Source organism: Dromiciops gliroides, chromosome 3 (genome assembly GCF_019393635.1).
Source record: "Dromiciops gliroides isolate mDroGli1 chromosome 3, mDroGli1.pri, whole genome shotgun sequence".
Classification (NCBI taxonomy): domain Eukaryota; kingdom Metazoa; phylum Chordata; class Mammalia; order Microbiotheria; family Microbiotheriidae; genus Dromiciops; species Dromiciops gliroides.
In genome coordinates, this window is record NC_057863.1 from 161,415,389 (window position 1) to 161,432,658 (window position 17,270).

Below are 17,270 nucleotides of genomic sequence, written 5' to 3' on the forward strand. Positions count from 1 at the left end.
AGAAAGGGATTATGGGTAACTGTCAGCAGGCAAGGTATCAAGTGTATCAAGTGAAGTATGTCATTCACATGAAGTGTCACAGTCACAGAAAAGATATTAAAAAGGCATTCCATATCTGGTAGGGCATTCCATGGTCTGAGTTTAGCTGGTTATCCAGGTGTCCTCTTGGAGTGGGGAGAGCCAGGGAGGGAAAGAGGGTGCAACATGTTGAGTTTTATCCATTTGCAACAAGTTTGTTCAGAAGCGGCAAAGAGCAAGCCTTCACTTGCTTCTAGCTGCTCCATAGATCCCAGAGCCGGAATGTCTGGCAAGGATAAATAGCTCAACTTTGCTCAGGATGCGTTAAGTCACAACACCTGTGAAGATCTGGCTATGTGGTCTTACTCTTGTTCACTGGTTTGCCTCCATTCATTATTGCAGACGCACTTGTGCTTTTACTTGGAGTCACTCCGGCCTTTGGCACTGTTTCTCCAACATCGTGCAAAGATGGTTCTCTGTACATGGCAACTAGTGTTTGAAAAAGAGAAACACAAAAAAGAAAGTTCATTTGCTCACATAAGCATCAGTGATGGGCAAGTAAATAAACATTTTCTCCCTTTCTAGTTGCTTGGATCACAGGTCTTCGAGCTGGACTAAGCCTTAGAGGTCATCTAGTCTCACCCCCTTCATTTTCAGAAGAAGAAACTGAGGCTCAGAGAGAAGGAATGGCTTTTTCAAGGCTATACAAGGAAGAAGCAAGAGAGCCAGGTTTTTTATCTCAAGTCCCCAGATTTCAAAGCCAGCATGGTCTCTACTCTAGCAGGCTGCCTGGAACATTTTGTAGATAGTCTTTGAATGTTAAAGTCATGAAGACTGTAGAACCAGGACAAGCACCCAGGTTTCCCGTCTCAGTCTTTTCTTTCCCCCATACCAGGTGGATCTCCTTTGAACAGTAAAGCCTATTTTAAGTCCTATCTATATACCCTAAGCCTACCAGCTAAGGTTCTTTTCATCTATCTATCTTGGAGAAACATACAGACAATAGAGACTTGTTTTTATGGAGATTTTTAGGTGCTGTGATGGAGTGGGGTATGAGAAATGAGCTTGTTTATAGAGGCAGAAAACATAATTTACAACTACACTTGCCATTTCTGATTCTAGGCTAATCATAAGCCACATTACTTAAATTAAATTTGCAAATCCTGGTCATTTACTGGTGCAGGTCATTCATTATATTCTTTTTTTCAAGTGTTTCCAGGCTATCACATTCACAAAAGTGTGAAAAATCAGAGTAATCCAATATCATAATGAAAGAATCTGACCTTAATTATGCCGAAGCTTTCCAGTGAGCATCACTTAATTTAAAATTTACCCCTCTCTCCTTGCCTTGTTAATCATACTTGAACCAATTTTTAGCACCTGCATGACATTTATTGTCATTCCTCATACACTTTTCTGAAAAGCATTTTTTTCCTTTCTTTTTTGTTTCATCCTATACAAAGCAGAAAGCACAGTGTGAAAAGAAAGTGAACGGGAAGCTGACATTTGACTCAGCTCTGAGAAATGTTCAGAATAAGCCTGGTGATGACGTACTTAATCACAATAGATGGAACAGTATCTGCCTCTTAGGGGGACATTCCAGGAAATACTAGGAAGGCAGTGACCAGTGTGTGGAAGAACAATGAGATACTAGAAATAATCTGCCAGCAGAAATTCAAGTGAATTAGAGCTAGCCCAATGGGGCTTTTTGGGCTTTCTGGTATTTCAAGTATAAAATCTCTGGAGGAAGGATATCACCATTCACTTAGGAGGCTGGAGCATTAGAGCTGCCTGCTTGATGGATGTGGCAGAATTTCCCTTTCTACTGTACTAAACTCGATAATATTTCACGGAGATACAAGTTTTACAACATTTATGGAGATCAAAGCTGTGTTAACAGAGAGGTCAAGGCAGTCTAACAGATTAATCCTCACACAATAGTTTAAGGGGAACTTTGTGTTGCTGATTGAGGCTGGGATCCTTTCCTCCCTTGACAGAAGCATCAAAGGACTGACCTTGATTTCCTATACAGAGAAGTCATAGAAGAGATATGAAGAACCTATAACATCTTTAACTAAGCAAGTACTTTAATACTTGCAATAACACAATTTAAATCTTGTTGTTAGCTTTGGAATTTTGAATTTAATTGACCTTTCCCCAGCACATATATTTGGGAGGTGATGTTTGCCATTACAGCCCTTCCACATGATTGTTTACAGGGTGCTTCTGTTTTTTAATTATTGGAAAACATGATGAATATTGGTGAACTCCTGAGGCATTGGACTAATTGAATCAAATCCCAGGACACTACAAAGTTTAGCAATAATAAGAAAAACTAAGTGGATGAAGAATGCCTCTTACACAGATGATATGCATTTGAATAATTTAGAAGGTGCATCAGTGCACAGATCTGGGACAGGTACTATAGATAGACCAAGAATGAAAAAAGAGAAAGAACACAGGGACTTTCAACAATACTTGGGCTCCTCTCTGAAACAACAATTGGTTTTATGAAATCCATTGTCTTCTGATGATGTTACATGGCTATGGATCATGAACTCCATTAGGATGTTTTCTGGAAAGACATGGGAATAGGACAAAAATGTGGATGGGTTGTTATCTATATTGTAGAAAAGGAGAAGCCACATGATATGCAATCGAGGTCCAGTGAAGTAGGAGCATGGGTGTAGTTTATAGTTTTAGAATTCCCTCTGAGTAAAATTCTGACATTCCACCACCAAAATTTGATTTGGAAAAAGTAAGAAAGTTATCTTATTTTCTCATTCTTCCCCTCAGATCAATTTCCCTCAGCTTCCTCATTCCATTTTGTTTATCTCTCTCATTGAGGAGAGATTTATCCTTTCTCTGATCTATCCTGTGTTGAGAGTCTTCTAATGGTTTGGATTTCAGAGACAAAATACATAATAGGAATTGAGATGCCAGCAATTCTCCAGCTAAGCAGATTGTAAAATCTTAAACCACTTAGTCAAAATGTACAGATGATAACACAATAATATAATGAGTGAAAGCCCAGTCCTTAGTGAGTGCTTGAAGTTCCCTTTTCTGTTGTGTAATATATAGCATATGCAATATCCCTGTGTCAGATATCAATCCAACAGGTGGAGACATAGTGAATCTAGTTCCAACCATGCTAGCTCCTTTCATTACCACAAGGGGTCCTTTATCTCCACCCCCTCCCTTATTATGCTGCAGCCACTTTTTGATATCTCCATGACCCAATTCAGAGCATGTCCAAGTATATACCCTGATGGTTTCCTTTGTGATCATAAAAAACTCTTTTAATTGGTTGCTGAGTTGGAACTGAGGGTGTGCACAAAAGGTTCAAATGGATAATCTCTTGCTTTCTTCCTTAGTAATATTCAACGTAGGACTATTGTTTCCAGCTACCAAATGGGGATAGGGTGTGACATTATTTCCCACCTAGTCACCATGTATCGATGAAGGTCGTTTCTTTCTTGCTGTTATTTCTCTTGCTGATCTTAGGTGAACCAGTATTCTGAGGCCCTAGGTGACTATTGAGATCAGAAACTCTATCAAAGCTTTCCAAGATCCAATTGATAGTTCAGATCCAGACCTCGTAGTAGCAGCAGTCTCTTAAGAGTCCAACTTAGTAGCAAAGAGGTCTATCTGTCCTAGCCCAGCAATGGAATGACTCACCAAACAGGCCACCATGTCCTTGATGGAGCCAGACCACCTAAGCAAAGGGGCAGCTTGTCCATCTCTATTGCTGCTCTCTGAAGTGAGTATAGTAAGGGATCCTTGAAGGGAGGATATAACTCCCAAGGACAGGTATCTAGGATCTAAGATATGCCTTGGCTCCATACATTCATTACATATATGTCTCACTACTTTTGTTCTTCAAGCTTAATCCTATTTTCCCCAAGGAACTTTGCGAGTATGCATAAGTACAGTGTGCCTTTTGATTTCGAAGAATTGTTTTGTAGCTACAGTTCATGCAATACTTTTTTTTTCCCCTAAAGCAAATACCCTCTTGTAAGTGCATTGATGTCAGCTGGTTCATTATTGAGGAGCCAATCAGCTGGGGCCTGTGAGTGACAGTATTAGAAGTCATAATCTCTTTGGGTAACCCTTTGTATTCTGAAGGAGAAATAGTCATTCTCCTTCTGGGGAACCAACCTATTAGTGTGAAGGAGGATGTGACAGTGAGTCTGATGCTACAGACAAGTATTTCACTGTTACAGGTCCACCTTGGAAATCAAGATTTCAATAACTTGAAGCTGAAATTTCCAATGTACTTTTGTTAAACAGATTTGACTCAACTAAGTCTCAAATTATTCTACGTGAGCATTTTGTACTGGAAAAGAGTAATATAGATTTATAGGTTGGAAATACCCAAAATAAATATAGAGAGCACCTACTTTCCCTTTATGAGTTCAAGTCACTGAAAAATATGGCAGGTGTTATTCCTGAGTCACCATTAGACAGACATCTTTCAAAAATCATGAAGAAAGAGGGGAGGCAGCTAGGTGGCACAGTGGATAGAGCACCAGCCCTGGAGTCAGGAGGACCTGAGTTCAAATCCGGCCTCAGACACTTAACACTTACTAGCTTTGTGATCCTGGGCAAGTCACTTAAACCCAATTGCCACACACACACACACACACAAATCATGAAGAAAGAGAAAGCAACCATAAAATTTGAGGACAAGATCCCTAGATTTAGAAGAAAAAGAAGAAAGAAAATGAAGCCTGCAAACTCTAGATAAACTGAGTCAAACTCAGAGATACATCCATTTCCACATATTGACATAGAAAACCAGAAATTAACATTATCTATGTTGTATTATTTTAAAATTTTCTTTTATCAAATATTTTCCAATTACATTTGAATTTGGTTCTAGCCACACTTAGTTTGTACATGACAAGTTTGATACCTCTTTTTTGGACCAATGAGTTTGATTTCAATTCTTGACAAAATTTTAAAATTTATTACAGGGATGGTAAAAAGAACATATAAAAAAGGAAGTAATGCAATAAATATAACTCTTCTGGAATTTTAATAAATAATTTGACACCAACCCCCAAATTTCTGATGGGCTATATGTAGAAAAGATCAATAAATGTGAACTCAATGCTAGCATAATTTGAAGGATTTTTTTTCATTATTAGTAATTAAAATTGTGTTTTCAAAAGTTGTGACCTACAGAAAAGTAAGTATCTGTGTTAAGTATTATTTTTGAAAGTTACTTTAGTTTTTTAGTATTTCATGCTTTGATATGTTGAATTACTCTAATGAAAAATACAAATCTGCTTCAGTGCTACCATTTAATATACTGTAAGAGAAATCATATCATTAGGATCTTTTGTTTTAAGTGACCAGGTTATACCTTAAAATTGAAAGAAATATTCATAATAAATATTTCTAAATTATGAATACAGTTCAGTAGAACTGATATTTTGTAAGCTTTTTAGGATCTTAGTTCTTATGCAAATACTTCATTAATTTTTTTTTTAATGAGAATGTCTTTTTAATTTTTTTTTTGGTGGGGCAATGAGGGCTAAGTGACTTGCCCAGGGTCACACAGCTATTGTCAAATGTCTGAAGTCAGATTTGAACTCAGGTCCTCCTGAATCCAGGGCTGGTGCTTTATCTACTGTGCCACCTAGCAGCCCCAAAATGAGAATGTCTTAATTGCACATGTAAAACATATATCTGATTGCTTGCCACCTCAGGGAGGGGAGAGGGATAGAATGTGGCACTCAGAACTTTAAATTAAAATGTCTATTTTTTAAAAATAAATAAATATAAATTTGAGAATGTTTGAGGTTGCTAAATAGAAGACTTAAAATAATAAAAATCATTGTCTCAAAGAAAAAAAAGAACTAGGTGACTAGGGAGGTTTATTGCCATTTAATGGTCTTAAGTGGTATGTCCAAGGAATTTGTGCTGTTTAAGACTTTTGTCAATGATTGGTATAAATATATAAATGACAAGTTTATCAAAATGTATAGCTGACATCTGGGAGAGGCAATCATCACAACAAATGATAGTATTTGAATATATCTTTAAAGTTTAGGCCCTTTGCTCAAAATGACTAAAATGAATTACAATACAGATAAAGTCTTATAAGTAAGTGGATTAAAAAATCACTCATAAGTATAAGATCAAAGAGACAAGGCTAGAGAAAAGTGAGCTTAAAAAATTCTGAAGGTTTTTGTAGATAGACTACAATCTCAAAATAAGCCAATATGATATGGAAGCCAAAAAAGTTAATGGGTTCTTTAGAGGGATTGAGAGACATCTAGTTTACTCTGCTCTTCGCTGACTACATCAAAAGAATTGTGTTCATTCCAGGAGCCACATTTTAGGAAGGATACTGATAAACTGAGAAGAGGGCAACTAAGGTGGTGGTGGCTCTCAAGATTAAATCACATAAGGATCAGTTTGAGATGTTTATCAGAGAGAAAAGAAGAATTTAGAAGGGACAGAAAAAACCCTCTTCAAATATCTGAAGAGCTTTCACTTGGACAGAATATTAGATAGAAGAAATCTTTTGTCAGAAGCAATAGGTAGAAGTTTCAAAGACACAAATTCAAACTCAAGATAAGAGAAAAGTTTCTGAACAATTAGATTTATCCAAAAGTATAACAGGCTGCCTTGGACAGTAGTGCCCTCATCCTTGACTACCAGAGGTCTTCGAGCAAAGCCTGGATGACCATTTGTCAAATAAGTTGCTGAAAATCTTATTTTATTTGACTGAAATTGATGGGCCCTGATGCACACTACAACTCGGAGAAGTCTGTAATCCTATAGATGGGTTTAAAATATAGAGAAAACTTCATAAGAAGGGGCAGCTTTTCATTTAAGGCAAAAAGCAAAGATAGAAAGGCCTGTGCTGTTTTGAATAACATCTTTATCCTCATTCGACAGAGTTGATTTTCTGCATAATAGAGAGAAAAATCACTGGAACAGCCTTACAGATTTAAAATCCCTTAAAATCAATTTTAACTTTGTAGTTCTCAGAACAAGTGCAACATGGAAAGAAGTAAATGGCACTTCTGAAGGAACTGTCACTGAAAAAGGCATAAATGTTTTCTGATGAGTTAACAAGGCTCCTTTTTAGGACAGCTGTGCAGAAATATGATCAAAGACAATGTGTGATGTTTAACATGACAAATGACAAACAACCTCTGCAAAATAATCTTAGCGAGATAAGGCATTTTGAAAATTTTATGTGAAGACTGGAAATTAACACATTTTCAAGTCTATAATGTCACTTGGTTCCATGAGGTCAGGATGTGTTCTCTAATCTTTGTCATATTCAAGAAAGAAATGGTTGTTTTAATCTAGATTAGCATCGACATAAGCAGATAACAACAACAAAAACTGTCTCCTTGGTATGAAGAATTTCTGAAGGCCCTTTCATTCTGTAGGCTTTTAAATTTACAATGTATAATTCTTTTTGAAAATCAACAAAGCACTGTTGCAGTTGGAATAGCTTTTAGCAATGAGAAATTGAGAATATCTTCTGGTTAATGGAATACTAAAAATAACTATATTCCAAAGCATATTGACTATTGACACAATAAATAAAGTAATATTTTAACTCCACCAATGAGGGTTTTATGTTTTGGGTTTTTATTTACTTGTTTGTTTTGTTTTTTGCCTAAGTTCTACAGAGGCACCTCTCTTAGAACACCCGCAGATTTTGTGAATTACCTCTTTCTGTTAGAGAACAGAATGAAACATAAATTTTAGATGACATGAGAAGAGGAGGAACTAAAGCTTACACAGCAGATAACCTCAGTTAACTTTTTTTAAAAAATCATTTATCCTAAATTGGAAAGTAATAATATAAATGTGAAACTTACCTTCCAATGGCTTGGGTAGAAAATGAGCTGCTGGTTTTGTTTTCTTCACTCTGTTTCCCTTCATGACTTGTCCTTCCTTGTTAAGACCCAAGAACCAGGCCCTACCAGATTCTTGTTGTCTGTACAGCATGGATGAGTAGATTACATAATAGTTTTCAAAAACAGATTCTTTAAACTTGCATTCAGGGGTAAAAAGTTCCTGTGGGAGAAGGAAAAAGAAGAGAAAGTTAGAGCAAGGAATGAGTGTGTGTTTTGGGGGGAATTTTTTGTTTGTTTGTTTGTTTGGCCATTAGAAACAACAGAGAGGTCCCAGGATGCCTTGGTTCTAGTATAGCCAAGTATAGTATAGTTTTCAGAGATTGGAGCTGAGGATCTTCCCTTGTTGGACACAAGATTATTTGAGATCACTTAACTGGAGAGTGAAAAAGAATATATTGATAGAGAAGTATCTAAATCTTATAGAGATAAGGCTTAGGGTATTTATAATTTAAAAAGGTATACAATTATCCCTTCCATATCACTATTTTCCCCTTTGTGATTTTGATACAAGTCAATGTAAGAAATGAAATGAAAATTTGGGGGAGGGGAGTGTTACAAAAGCCAGAGACGACACAGGAATATAACACAGAGCTTATGACCAAATACTTAACCTAATTTTTAAAATAAGGTACTGTAAACAGTCCATAAAAGAAGAGCAAAAATTTCAGACTCCTCCTCTGCTGTGAAGGAAGGGCCAAAAATTTTTACATGGATTTTCCAGATCACAAGAGTGCTGCACCCCTAACCCCTGTGTAATGTGGAAGGGATAACTGTAAATAAAAGAAAAATATATTTAAAAGCATTAGAACTTTTACAATAAAGGAAAACCAATGAAGAATCCCTTATATATATATATATATATATATATATATATATATGAGAATCTTGTGTCTTCCTGCCTGAAGTGGTCAACAAGAATCCAGGCTAAGTACCTAGCAAATTGAATGGTCAGATCCAGGACATGTCTCTTGGGTATTGACCTGAGAAGATTATCATTGTGAGGTTCAAAGGAGTTAACACATTTAAAGGGCTTCACACATTTCAAAATATTATATAAAAATCAAAATTTAGTGCACCACTGGAAACTGACGACTTTGCATGGGCAATTCTGAATTCAAAGCTTTCATGTTTCCTATAAAGTAAATACAAGTATATAGCTATGAATAAGTCTGCTAACTATAAAATAATACATTTGAGATAGTCATTTTTCCTCAAAGGAATATGACATTTGTATGGGTCAGTGGATGGAGTACTGGAGTTGAAGTCAAGAGGACCTGTATTAAAATCTGGTATCAAGTACTTATTAGGAGTAAGACTCTGAGCAAGTCACTTAACATCTGTCTGTCTCTATTTACTCATCTGTAAAATGAGCTAGAGAAGGGAATGGCAAACCACTCCAGTGTCTTTGCCAAGAAAATCCCAAATGGGGTCATGAAGAGTCGGACAGCACTGAAAACAACAAAAACACAACAACATTATCAAAGTGGATGTTGTTACTACTACCACTACAGGAAAAGCAGTGTTCAGAGGGAGGGGTATTTGACTTTTTGTTTGTTTGTTTTGGTTTTGTTTTTTTGGCAGATTTTGTTACATATTCCTTTGAGTGAGGGTATAAGATAGATTCACTGCATAGCAAATTAGCCACTCACTAGCAAGGAAAATATCATTTCCTTAGGAGGAAGTATAGTAGGGTGAAAAGCACAGTGGCTCTGGCTCAGAAGACATGTGTTCAGTGTTATTTAGTCATTTCAGTCATGTCCGATTCTGTGTCCCCAAACCACTGGAGTGGTTTGCTATTTCCTTCTCCAGCTCATTCTACAGATGAAGAAACTGAGGCAAACAGGGTGAAGTGACTTACACTTTCAAGTTGTATGACTCTGGGTGTCTGAGGTCAAATTAGAACTGAGAGCCTCCTGACCCCAGGCCAGGTGCTCTTAGTAGCTTGGGAGTATTAAGCATCTTTCCAGCTTCCTCCATTCAGTGCATCAGGCTTCTTCCTATTTAGTTATGCTTCTCCTTAAGAAAAGGATTAATTGCCTATGACCCTTGTACTTTATACACATTTTATTTAAAAAATGCAAGAAGGGGTCAGGGTTTGTCAAATTAGCTTGAGGGCTGATTTCTGGATTTCCTTCTCCCTAACTGGATGCTTTTGAGTTCACCCTGATTACTCTTAGCCCTTACACAAGATTCCCTTTGCTGTTTTTCTAACATCAGCCTATAACAAAGGAAATAATAGGACATTAGAATTATTTGAGGAACTGCCCCATTTCTCCCTATTCCCCAACTCTACCACCTTAGATTTATGCCTATTTTAGGGTATATGGAACTGCCAGTGATTAAACTCCTTCTGACAATGCAAACTAACAACTATCTCTAATTTAATCTCAATGCTTAGCATTGGGCAGTGGGAGGCTAAATCACGTTCCCACAGTCGCAGGACTACTATGTTTCCTCGCCAGGAGGTAAACCCAGATGGCACTCTGTAGAAAGAATTTGTATGTATCTATATATTATTATTGACACTACAACATATACTAAACACAAAATTATTTTTCAACTTTTTATCTATCCATCCATCCATTTATTTATCCATCCATTCATCCATTCATCTATCTATCTATTAATTTATTCTTTATTCATTTATCTATTTATTTGTCTACTTATTTAGTTACTTATCTATCTATTTATTTATTTGGAGGAATGAGGGTTAAGTGACTTGCCCAGGATCACAAAGCTAATAAGTGTCAAGTGTCTGAGGCTGGATTTGAATGCAGGTCCTCCTGAATCCAGGGCCTGTGCTCTATCCACCACACCACCTACCTGCCTCCATATTTTTTAAACATTTATTAAGCATCAGCTGGCTGTAACATGAGAAGATGAGAACAGAAGAAGTAGGCTTCCCTGAACTCTTCTCCTCCCCCACTCTAATCACCATTGCCTACTTCATATCAGGTGATGGATGACCACTCTTGCCTGGATGCTTAGTCCTTTCCACCTCTTCTAGAGGTAAACCTCACTTCATTTTGGCCACTGCGTCCAATACTTAATCACCAGTGGATGGGGACCATTTGCTCCACCATTGATCCCCAAAGTTCACAGAGCTCTGGGAGAGCAGGCACTGTCTTCTTTTTTTCTTTTCTCCCTTTGTGTCCCCAGCACTCTGCATAGTACTTGGCACATGGCAAGTGTTTAATTTATGCTTTTTTCATTACATTTAAACATAAATAGGCCCTGGTTGATACTCCCAGGCAGCTGATGGTCTAGTACAGTATTTTGGGTTGTGTTTAAATTCCACGGGAGTTGTATTTTTTGTTTTTTGGTGAGGCAATTGGGGTTAAGTGACTTGTCCAGGGTCACACAGCTATGAAGTGATAAGTGTCTGAGGCCGAATTTGAACTCAGGTACTCCTGAATCCAGGGCCAGTGCTCTATCCACTGTACCACCTAGCTGCCCCTAGGAGTTGTATTTTAAGAAATCAACAGTAGCTTTTATTTTTCTTTTCAATAAGGTCAAATGAACAAACATTTATTATGCCTCCTGTGTGTGTATGATGGAGGGGATGTACTATGATAAGAGCTGAAGATATAAAGGAAGACAAAAACAGTCCCTCCCCTAAAGGAGCTCACAATCTAATGGAAATAGATAATATGGAAAAAAAAAGTATAAACAGATATATACATGATAAAATGGAGATAATTTTTGAGGGCAAGTATTGACATTAAGAAGGGTTAAGATAAATAGGATTTTAGCTGAGGCTTGAAGGAAGCTAGGAGCTGAAGGGAAGGAGGAAGAACATTCCAGACATGAGAGATTAGGCTATGCAAATGTATAGAATCTGGAGATGGAGGGTCTTGTGTGAGGAAGCAAAATGAGATCAGTCACTGGAGCAAAGAGATAGTAGAGGGGAATAAGGCCTAAGAAGACTAGGAAGGCAGTAAGGGTCCAGGTTAAGAAGGGCTTTAAAAGGGGATTTTATCATTTGATCCTGGAAGAAATACTGAGCCACTGGAGTTTACTGAGTAGGGAGGGACCTGTTCAGATGTGCATTTGGAATATTAAGGGAGTTTCATAATGAGTTATGGAGCACATAAAACTATGAGTATTTGGGTGAGCATGGGCACAGAGGTTCTAGCTGGGACCCAGCTATCCTCAAATGGTAGAATGCCCGGTGTGACAGTTTTTTCTCTTTGTATTTGTAGTGGATATGTGTATGGAGAACTCTCAGTAATGGAACTCTGTATGAGTCCTCTTTAATGATAATGGATACGATTTGGAAAGTTCAAAGCAGTTTTTTAGCCTATGGAAAGAATTAATTGTTATTTGAGGTTTTTATGCCTCCGTGTGCACTGGCCTGGGGCTCTGCAAACCGCATGGTGCTCCACCCACTGGTTGCAGCTGTTGCCATGGTGCTGGCACCTCATGTCATCACCACTCGCTGACGCCTACATGGGCCTGGCAAAATTATAATGATTGGAAGCCTAGTGAGGGCAGGCATGTGACTGTCAGAGCAGCCAGACAATTGGTTGGGGGCTATGTGGGGTTTCGGGGAACTGGGAGAAGTCTCCATTCTAGCTGGAAGTTGGAAGGCGACAGGAGTGGGGCTGTGTATTCTCAGCTGATTCCTGGTCGGTGGTATTTTTTCAGGTTGTATAATTTCCCTTTCCCCATTTTATTTCCTTTCCCTTCATCCTACTGATCCTGTTTGTGTTTGTTTGTTTGCTTTTTTAAGTTCATTCTTGTTAAAATAAATCCTGTTCTGTTTTGAGGGAGGCTGCCGGTCTCCTTCCTTGCCCCAATATTGCGGCGAGCCGCTTAGCTAACACTCCCCAATTAAAAATTGGTCCCCACACCTACAAAGTATGAGCATGTGTGTGTCTTTGTATGTGCCTTGTTTACATCTTATTTCTTTTAAAATATCTAATTCCTTCCTTCCTTGAGAAGCTATGACAATAGAAGGAAAGCTTGGACAGGACCTAAGAAAACCAAGAGGTCATGACTGTCTCTAGAAGTTCATCCTACTTGAAGTCGGGGAAGATCAAGAGCATCAGAATGCTTTCTGACAGTTAATGATTTTATTCTATTTGTTGACTTGTTCATTTTGGGCCACAGGAATTCCTGGATAGGAATCTCCCAAAGGCAAAGAAGGGCCGTAATATGTAGAATATGCACAGTAATGAAAAAATAAATCCTTCAAATATTGAAGTTTGATTCAAAGTATCAAATGAATCCAATCTTTGTTCCACTGAGTGAAGGGGTGGGGGAAGGTTTTTTTTTTTTTCTTAATGGATTCCCTTCCTGCAGAGAGAAAGAGAAGTAAAAATGATGAGATACTCAATCTCCTGGATTCCTTGAGATACAAAAGAAAATTTCAAAAGGAAGAATAATTGATACTGGAAGTAGACTTTAGCTAGGTCTCTTCTTATCTGCCTGATAGTGCCATAATTCAGAATATGTCCAAGCAAATATTTTGGCCATTCTTATTTTTCCTTTTTTTCTAAATATAATTCCTTTAGTTAATTTATGAATACATTATATCTCTCAGTTTAATACTATGCCATACTTTAGAGGAAGTGTGATAAAATGATGTCTGTACATACATTTCTGAGTCAGGATAAGTAAATGGAATACTATAAATCTGACATCTCCAAGAGACTAATACATAGAATGTACTGGCTGAAACTATACCTTCCAGGAGAAACAGATCAGAAGCTGACGCACCTATTTGTCTTTTTTTTTTTTTTAACACAGTCTGCAGTGATCAAATCTATTCTTTATTAGGTAGAAGATGACACAAAGGCAACAAATAATAGAAAGCTATAAAAGCTGACAGAGAGGAGTACTAAAAAAAAAAACACGAAAGAAGCTAGTGACAGTTTCTGAGTTTTGGGATAGGCTGCTGTCCAACTGCTACCAACTGGCAGATAATAGGCAGCATCTGTGGATATCTGGTCCTGCTTCTAGTCTAAACCTTGGAGCATGAAGATATGACTGGCAACTCCTTTTGCAGGAGCTACTGACACAGATACTGATATCTCCTCAAAAGAAAATTCAGTGCCAAGAGCACTGAAAGGTTGATTTTCTCAGGGACCATCTAGCCAATATGTATCAGAGGTAGGATTTAACCATAGTTTTTCCTGGCCGTGAGTCAGTCCATCAACAACAAGCATTTATTTAGTGTTTACTGTGTGCTAAGCAATGTGCTAAGGGCTAGGGACACAAAAAAGGGTCAATGCTTCCTCTCATAAGAAGCTCAGTTATAATAGAAAGTCAGAATCTCTCATAGCTAGCAGGACACTCAATCTTGACCTTTTTCTTTTAGCAATTCTGGCACTAAACCAACCCAGAAAAATGACGTGTCATGTTATTAAAGGTCTCTGTAGAAGGCAATTCTACAATCCCCTTTGGCAGATGTGCAAGTGAGTGATACTGTACATTGGGTTTTCCTTTGTATCTCCTCAAAATTTCAGTACATTACATTTGATTCCATCCTCCATAGAAATGAAAAATAAAACAACATGTTCTGATACTCTATAATAGTACTTTGTACCACTAAGAACAGTTATCAAGCCATTTGCAATCTTGTTTTCCCTGTAGACTAGATTATTTCATTAAAATCTATGGATATAATTTTCACAGATCTAATTTTCCTAATGTTTCCAAAACTTTGCAAAAAAAGGGCCCAGATTATTTTGGGGTTTTGAACAGCTTTCAACTTCTGAAGCACAAAATTTAACTTAGCATTTATTTTTATAAAGTATTAAAAACTGTGGTTGGCTTTGGAAATATGGAAACAGTTAATAGTTTTTATTTACAAACTTTTGAAATTTACAAAACACTTTCCTTATAGCATCCCTGTGACATGAATACTTCAGGTATTATTATCCCCATCTAACAGATAAAGAAATTAAAACTTACAATGATTCACTTGCTCGGGTTAAGAACTAATTATACCTAGAACTGAAGTTTAATTTTCATTGGCACAGCAGAAAGTTTTGTGCTTTGCTGTGCTACAGTTCCTGACATCATAGAGTTTACAATCCTCTGTGTGTGTGTGTGTGTGTGTGTGTGTGTGTGTCTGTGTGTGTGTGTGTGTGTGAAGGTGTTGATCCAGGCACAGACATTCAGTGACATAAAATGACAGTAAAGGATGGAATCCAATAAGAACATAAAATAGGTAATACGGTTATAAAGGGGCAGAAAAAAGATGGCTTCTGAGGGAACCAGGAATGGCTTCCTGGAAGAAATGACATTTCAGCTAGCCCTAGATAGATGAGTAGAATTTCAAAAATCAGAAATTGGGGGAGAGGGTATTACAGTTATTGAGTACAGCATGACCAAAACACAAAAGTGATAAAGTGTTGCTTGGGGTAGGGGTGCAAACAAGTTCAATCCACAGGATTTGGTTGCTTTCAAAAGCTACAGATAAAAACTGGGATGGCTTGATTGTATGTGAACTTCATCAATCATTTTCACTTATGCAGATAAGTTGAATAATAATTAATCAATATTATATATTTATATTAATTTATTTCTTTTAAAAGCATTTTTCCTCTTCCTCTCCATTGGAAAAAATGGAAAAAACAAAATCCTTTTAACAATTCTGGACAGTCTAACAAAACAAATGTACACATTGGCCATGTCCAAAGACCTATCTCATTCTGCATCTCAAATCTATCACTTTTCTCTCCAGAAAAACTTAGCATGTTTCATCATTAGCTCTCTAAAATCTTGGATTATCATAGCATTATTCATAGTTGTCAAATCTTTCAAATTGTCTTCTTAATGCTGTTGCTATGGTAAAAATTGTTCTCCTGGTTCTGCTCATTTCATTTTTCATCAGTTCATACAAGTTTTCCCAGGTATATCTGAAGTCATCCCTTTCATTAATAAATATAATTTATTTATAAATATATATAATTTATTATCAGGGCAATGATGCAATGAGTGGTTCAAGTCCCACTTCTCACAATTCTACCCATGTGACCCAGTGCACATCACCTAATAATGTCTCACTGATCAAGACAACTCTCTAAGATGGTAAATTGCAGAAAAAGGTTTGACCTACATTGAAAGAGGAGTTTTCTTAGGCAGGATTTCCCAGTAACAAAAAAATCACAAGAATCGTCTTTATTTTTAGCTATCCTATAATTTTAAATAACTCAGAAGAAGATTTGAGAAGTTTAAATAGCAAGTGCCCATTGTCTGATAAATCACACCTATCACTAGTCACAAGAACACTGCTCTAAGAGTCAGGTGACCTTACTCTAGTCTTTAGTCTGCTATACTGGAAAACAAAATAAAAAAAAAAAACAACCACCAAAACACTGGATTTGGATTCTAAAGATATGGGTTCAATTCTGGGTTCTGCTATTTATCAGGGTAACCCTCGGCAAATAACTTAGCTCTCTGGGTTTCATTTTCCTCAGCTGAAAAAGGAGGACGTTGAAGTGATTTCTAATGCCCCTTGTACCTCTTAATCTTGCCATACCATGATCCTTTCTACTCACTGAATCACTACTCCAAGTCTTAGTTTTCTCATATCTAAAATGAATGGGTTTGATGAGATGATCTATAAGAGTCTTTCAAACTTTAAGGGAGCCTTTAACATTTTTTAAAAGGTCATCACTATCTCCCTCTGTGTTTTATTTTTTCTAATCATAATAGTATTTCTTTTCCAATTACATGCTATGATATTCAACATTTGTTTTTGTAAGATTTTAAGTTTCAAATATTTCTCCTTCCCTCCCTTCCTTCCCTTCCTTCTCCCCTCCCTAAGACAGAAATCGATCTGATATAGGTTATACATATATACAATCATGTTAAACATATTTCCACATCAGTTATGTTGTGAAAGAACAAAATTCTAAGTCTATCACAGTTGATCATCATACAATGTTGTTGATACTGTGTACAGTGTTCTCCTGTTTCTGCTCACTTCAGTCAGCATCAGTTCATATAAGTCTTCCAGGTTTTTCTGAGTCTGCTTGCTCATTATTTCTTATAGAACAATAGTATCCCATTACATTAATATAGCACCACTTGTTCAGCTATTCCCCAATTGATGGCCATCTCCTCAATTTCCAATTATTTGCTACCACAAAAAGAGCTGCTATAAATATTTTTGTACATGTGGGTGAGCCTTTAATTTTATTTTATTTTAAAAACCAAGGTATCACAATCATATGGAAAATATATTCATCAGAATCATTTATTAAATGCTCTTATTTAGAAAGCTTATTATTTTAAAATGCACTGACTATTACAATGGGTCTCAGAAAACATTTAGGACATTCCTTCATTTTAGAGATGCAGGAACAGAGAGAGACCCACCAAGATCAAATGGCTTTTTCTGTGTTA

At 37.0% G+C, this 17,270-nt stretch overlaps 1 protein-coding gene across 3 annotated transcripts in view; it reads right to left on the reverse strand.

The window, feature by feature from the left end:
• Positions 1 to 34: 34 nt before the first annotated feature.
• FGF14 (fibroblast growth factor 14) overlaps positions 35 to 17,270 on the reverse strand; it is an 859,933-nt gene continuing 842,697 nt past the window's right edge. For all 3 annotated transcript variants that reach the window (XM_043998721.1, XM_043998723.1, XM_043998722.1), the window contains exons 4-5: positions 7,872 to 8,070; positions 35 to 507 (exon numbers count right to left, since the gene is read on the reverse strand). In XM_043998721.1, the coding sequence (XP_043854656.1) occupies positions 371 to 507; positions 7,872 to 8,070 (336 nt within the window). In that variant the 3' untranslated portion in view covers positions 35 to 370. The remainder of the gene's footprint in view (positions 508 to 7,871; positions 8,071 to 17,270) is intronic.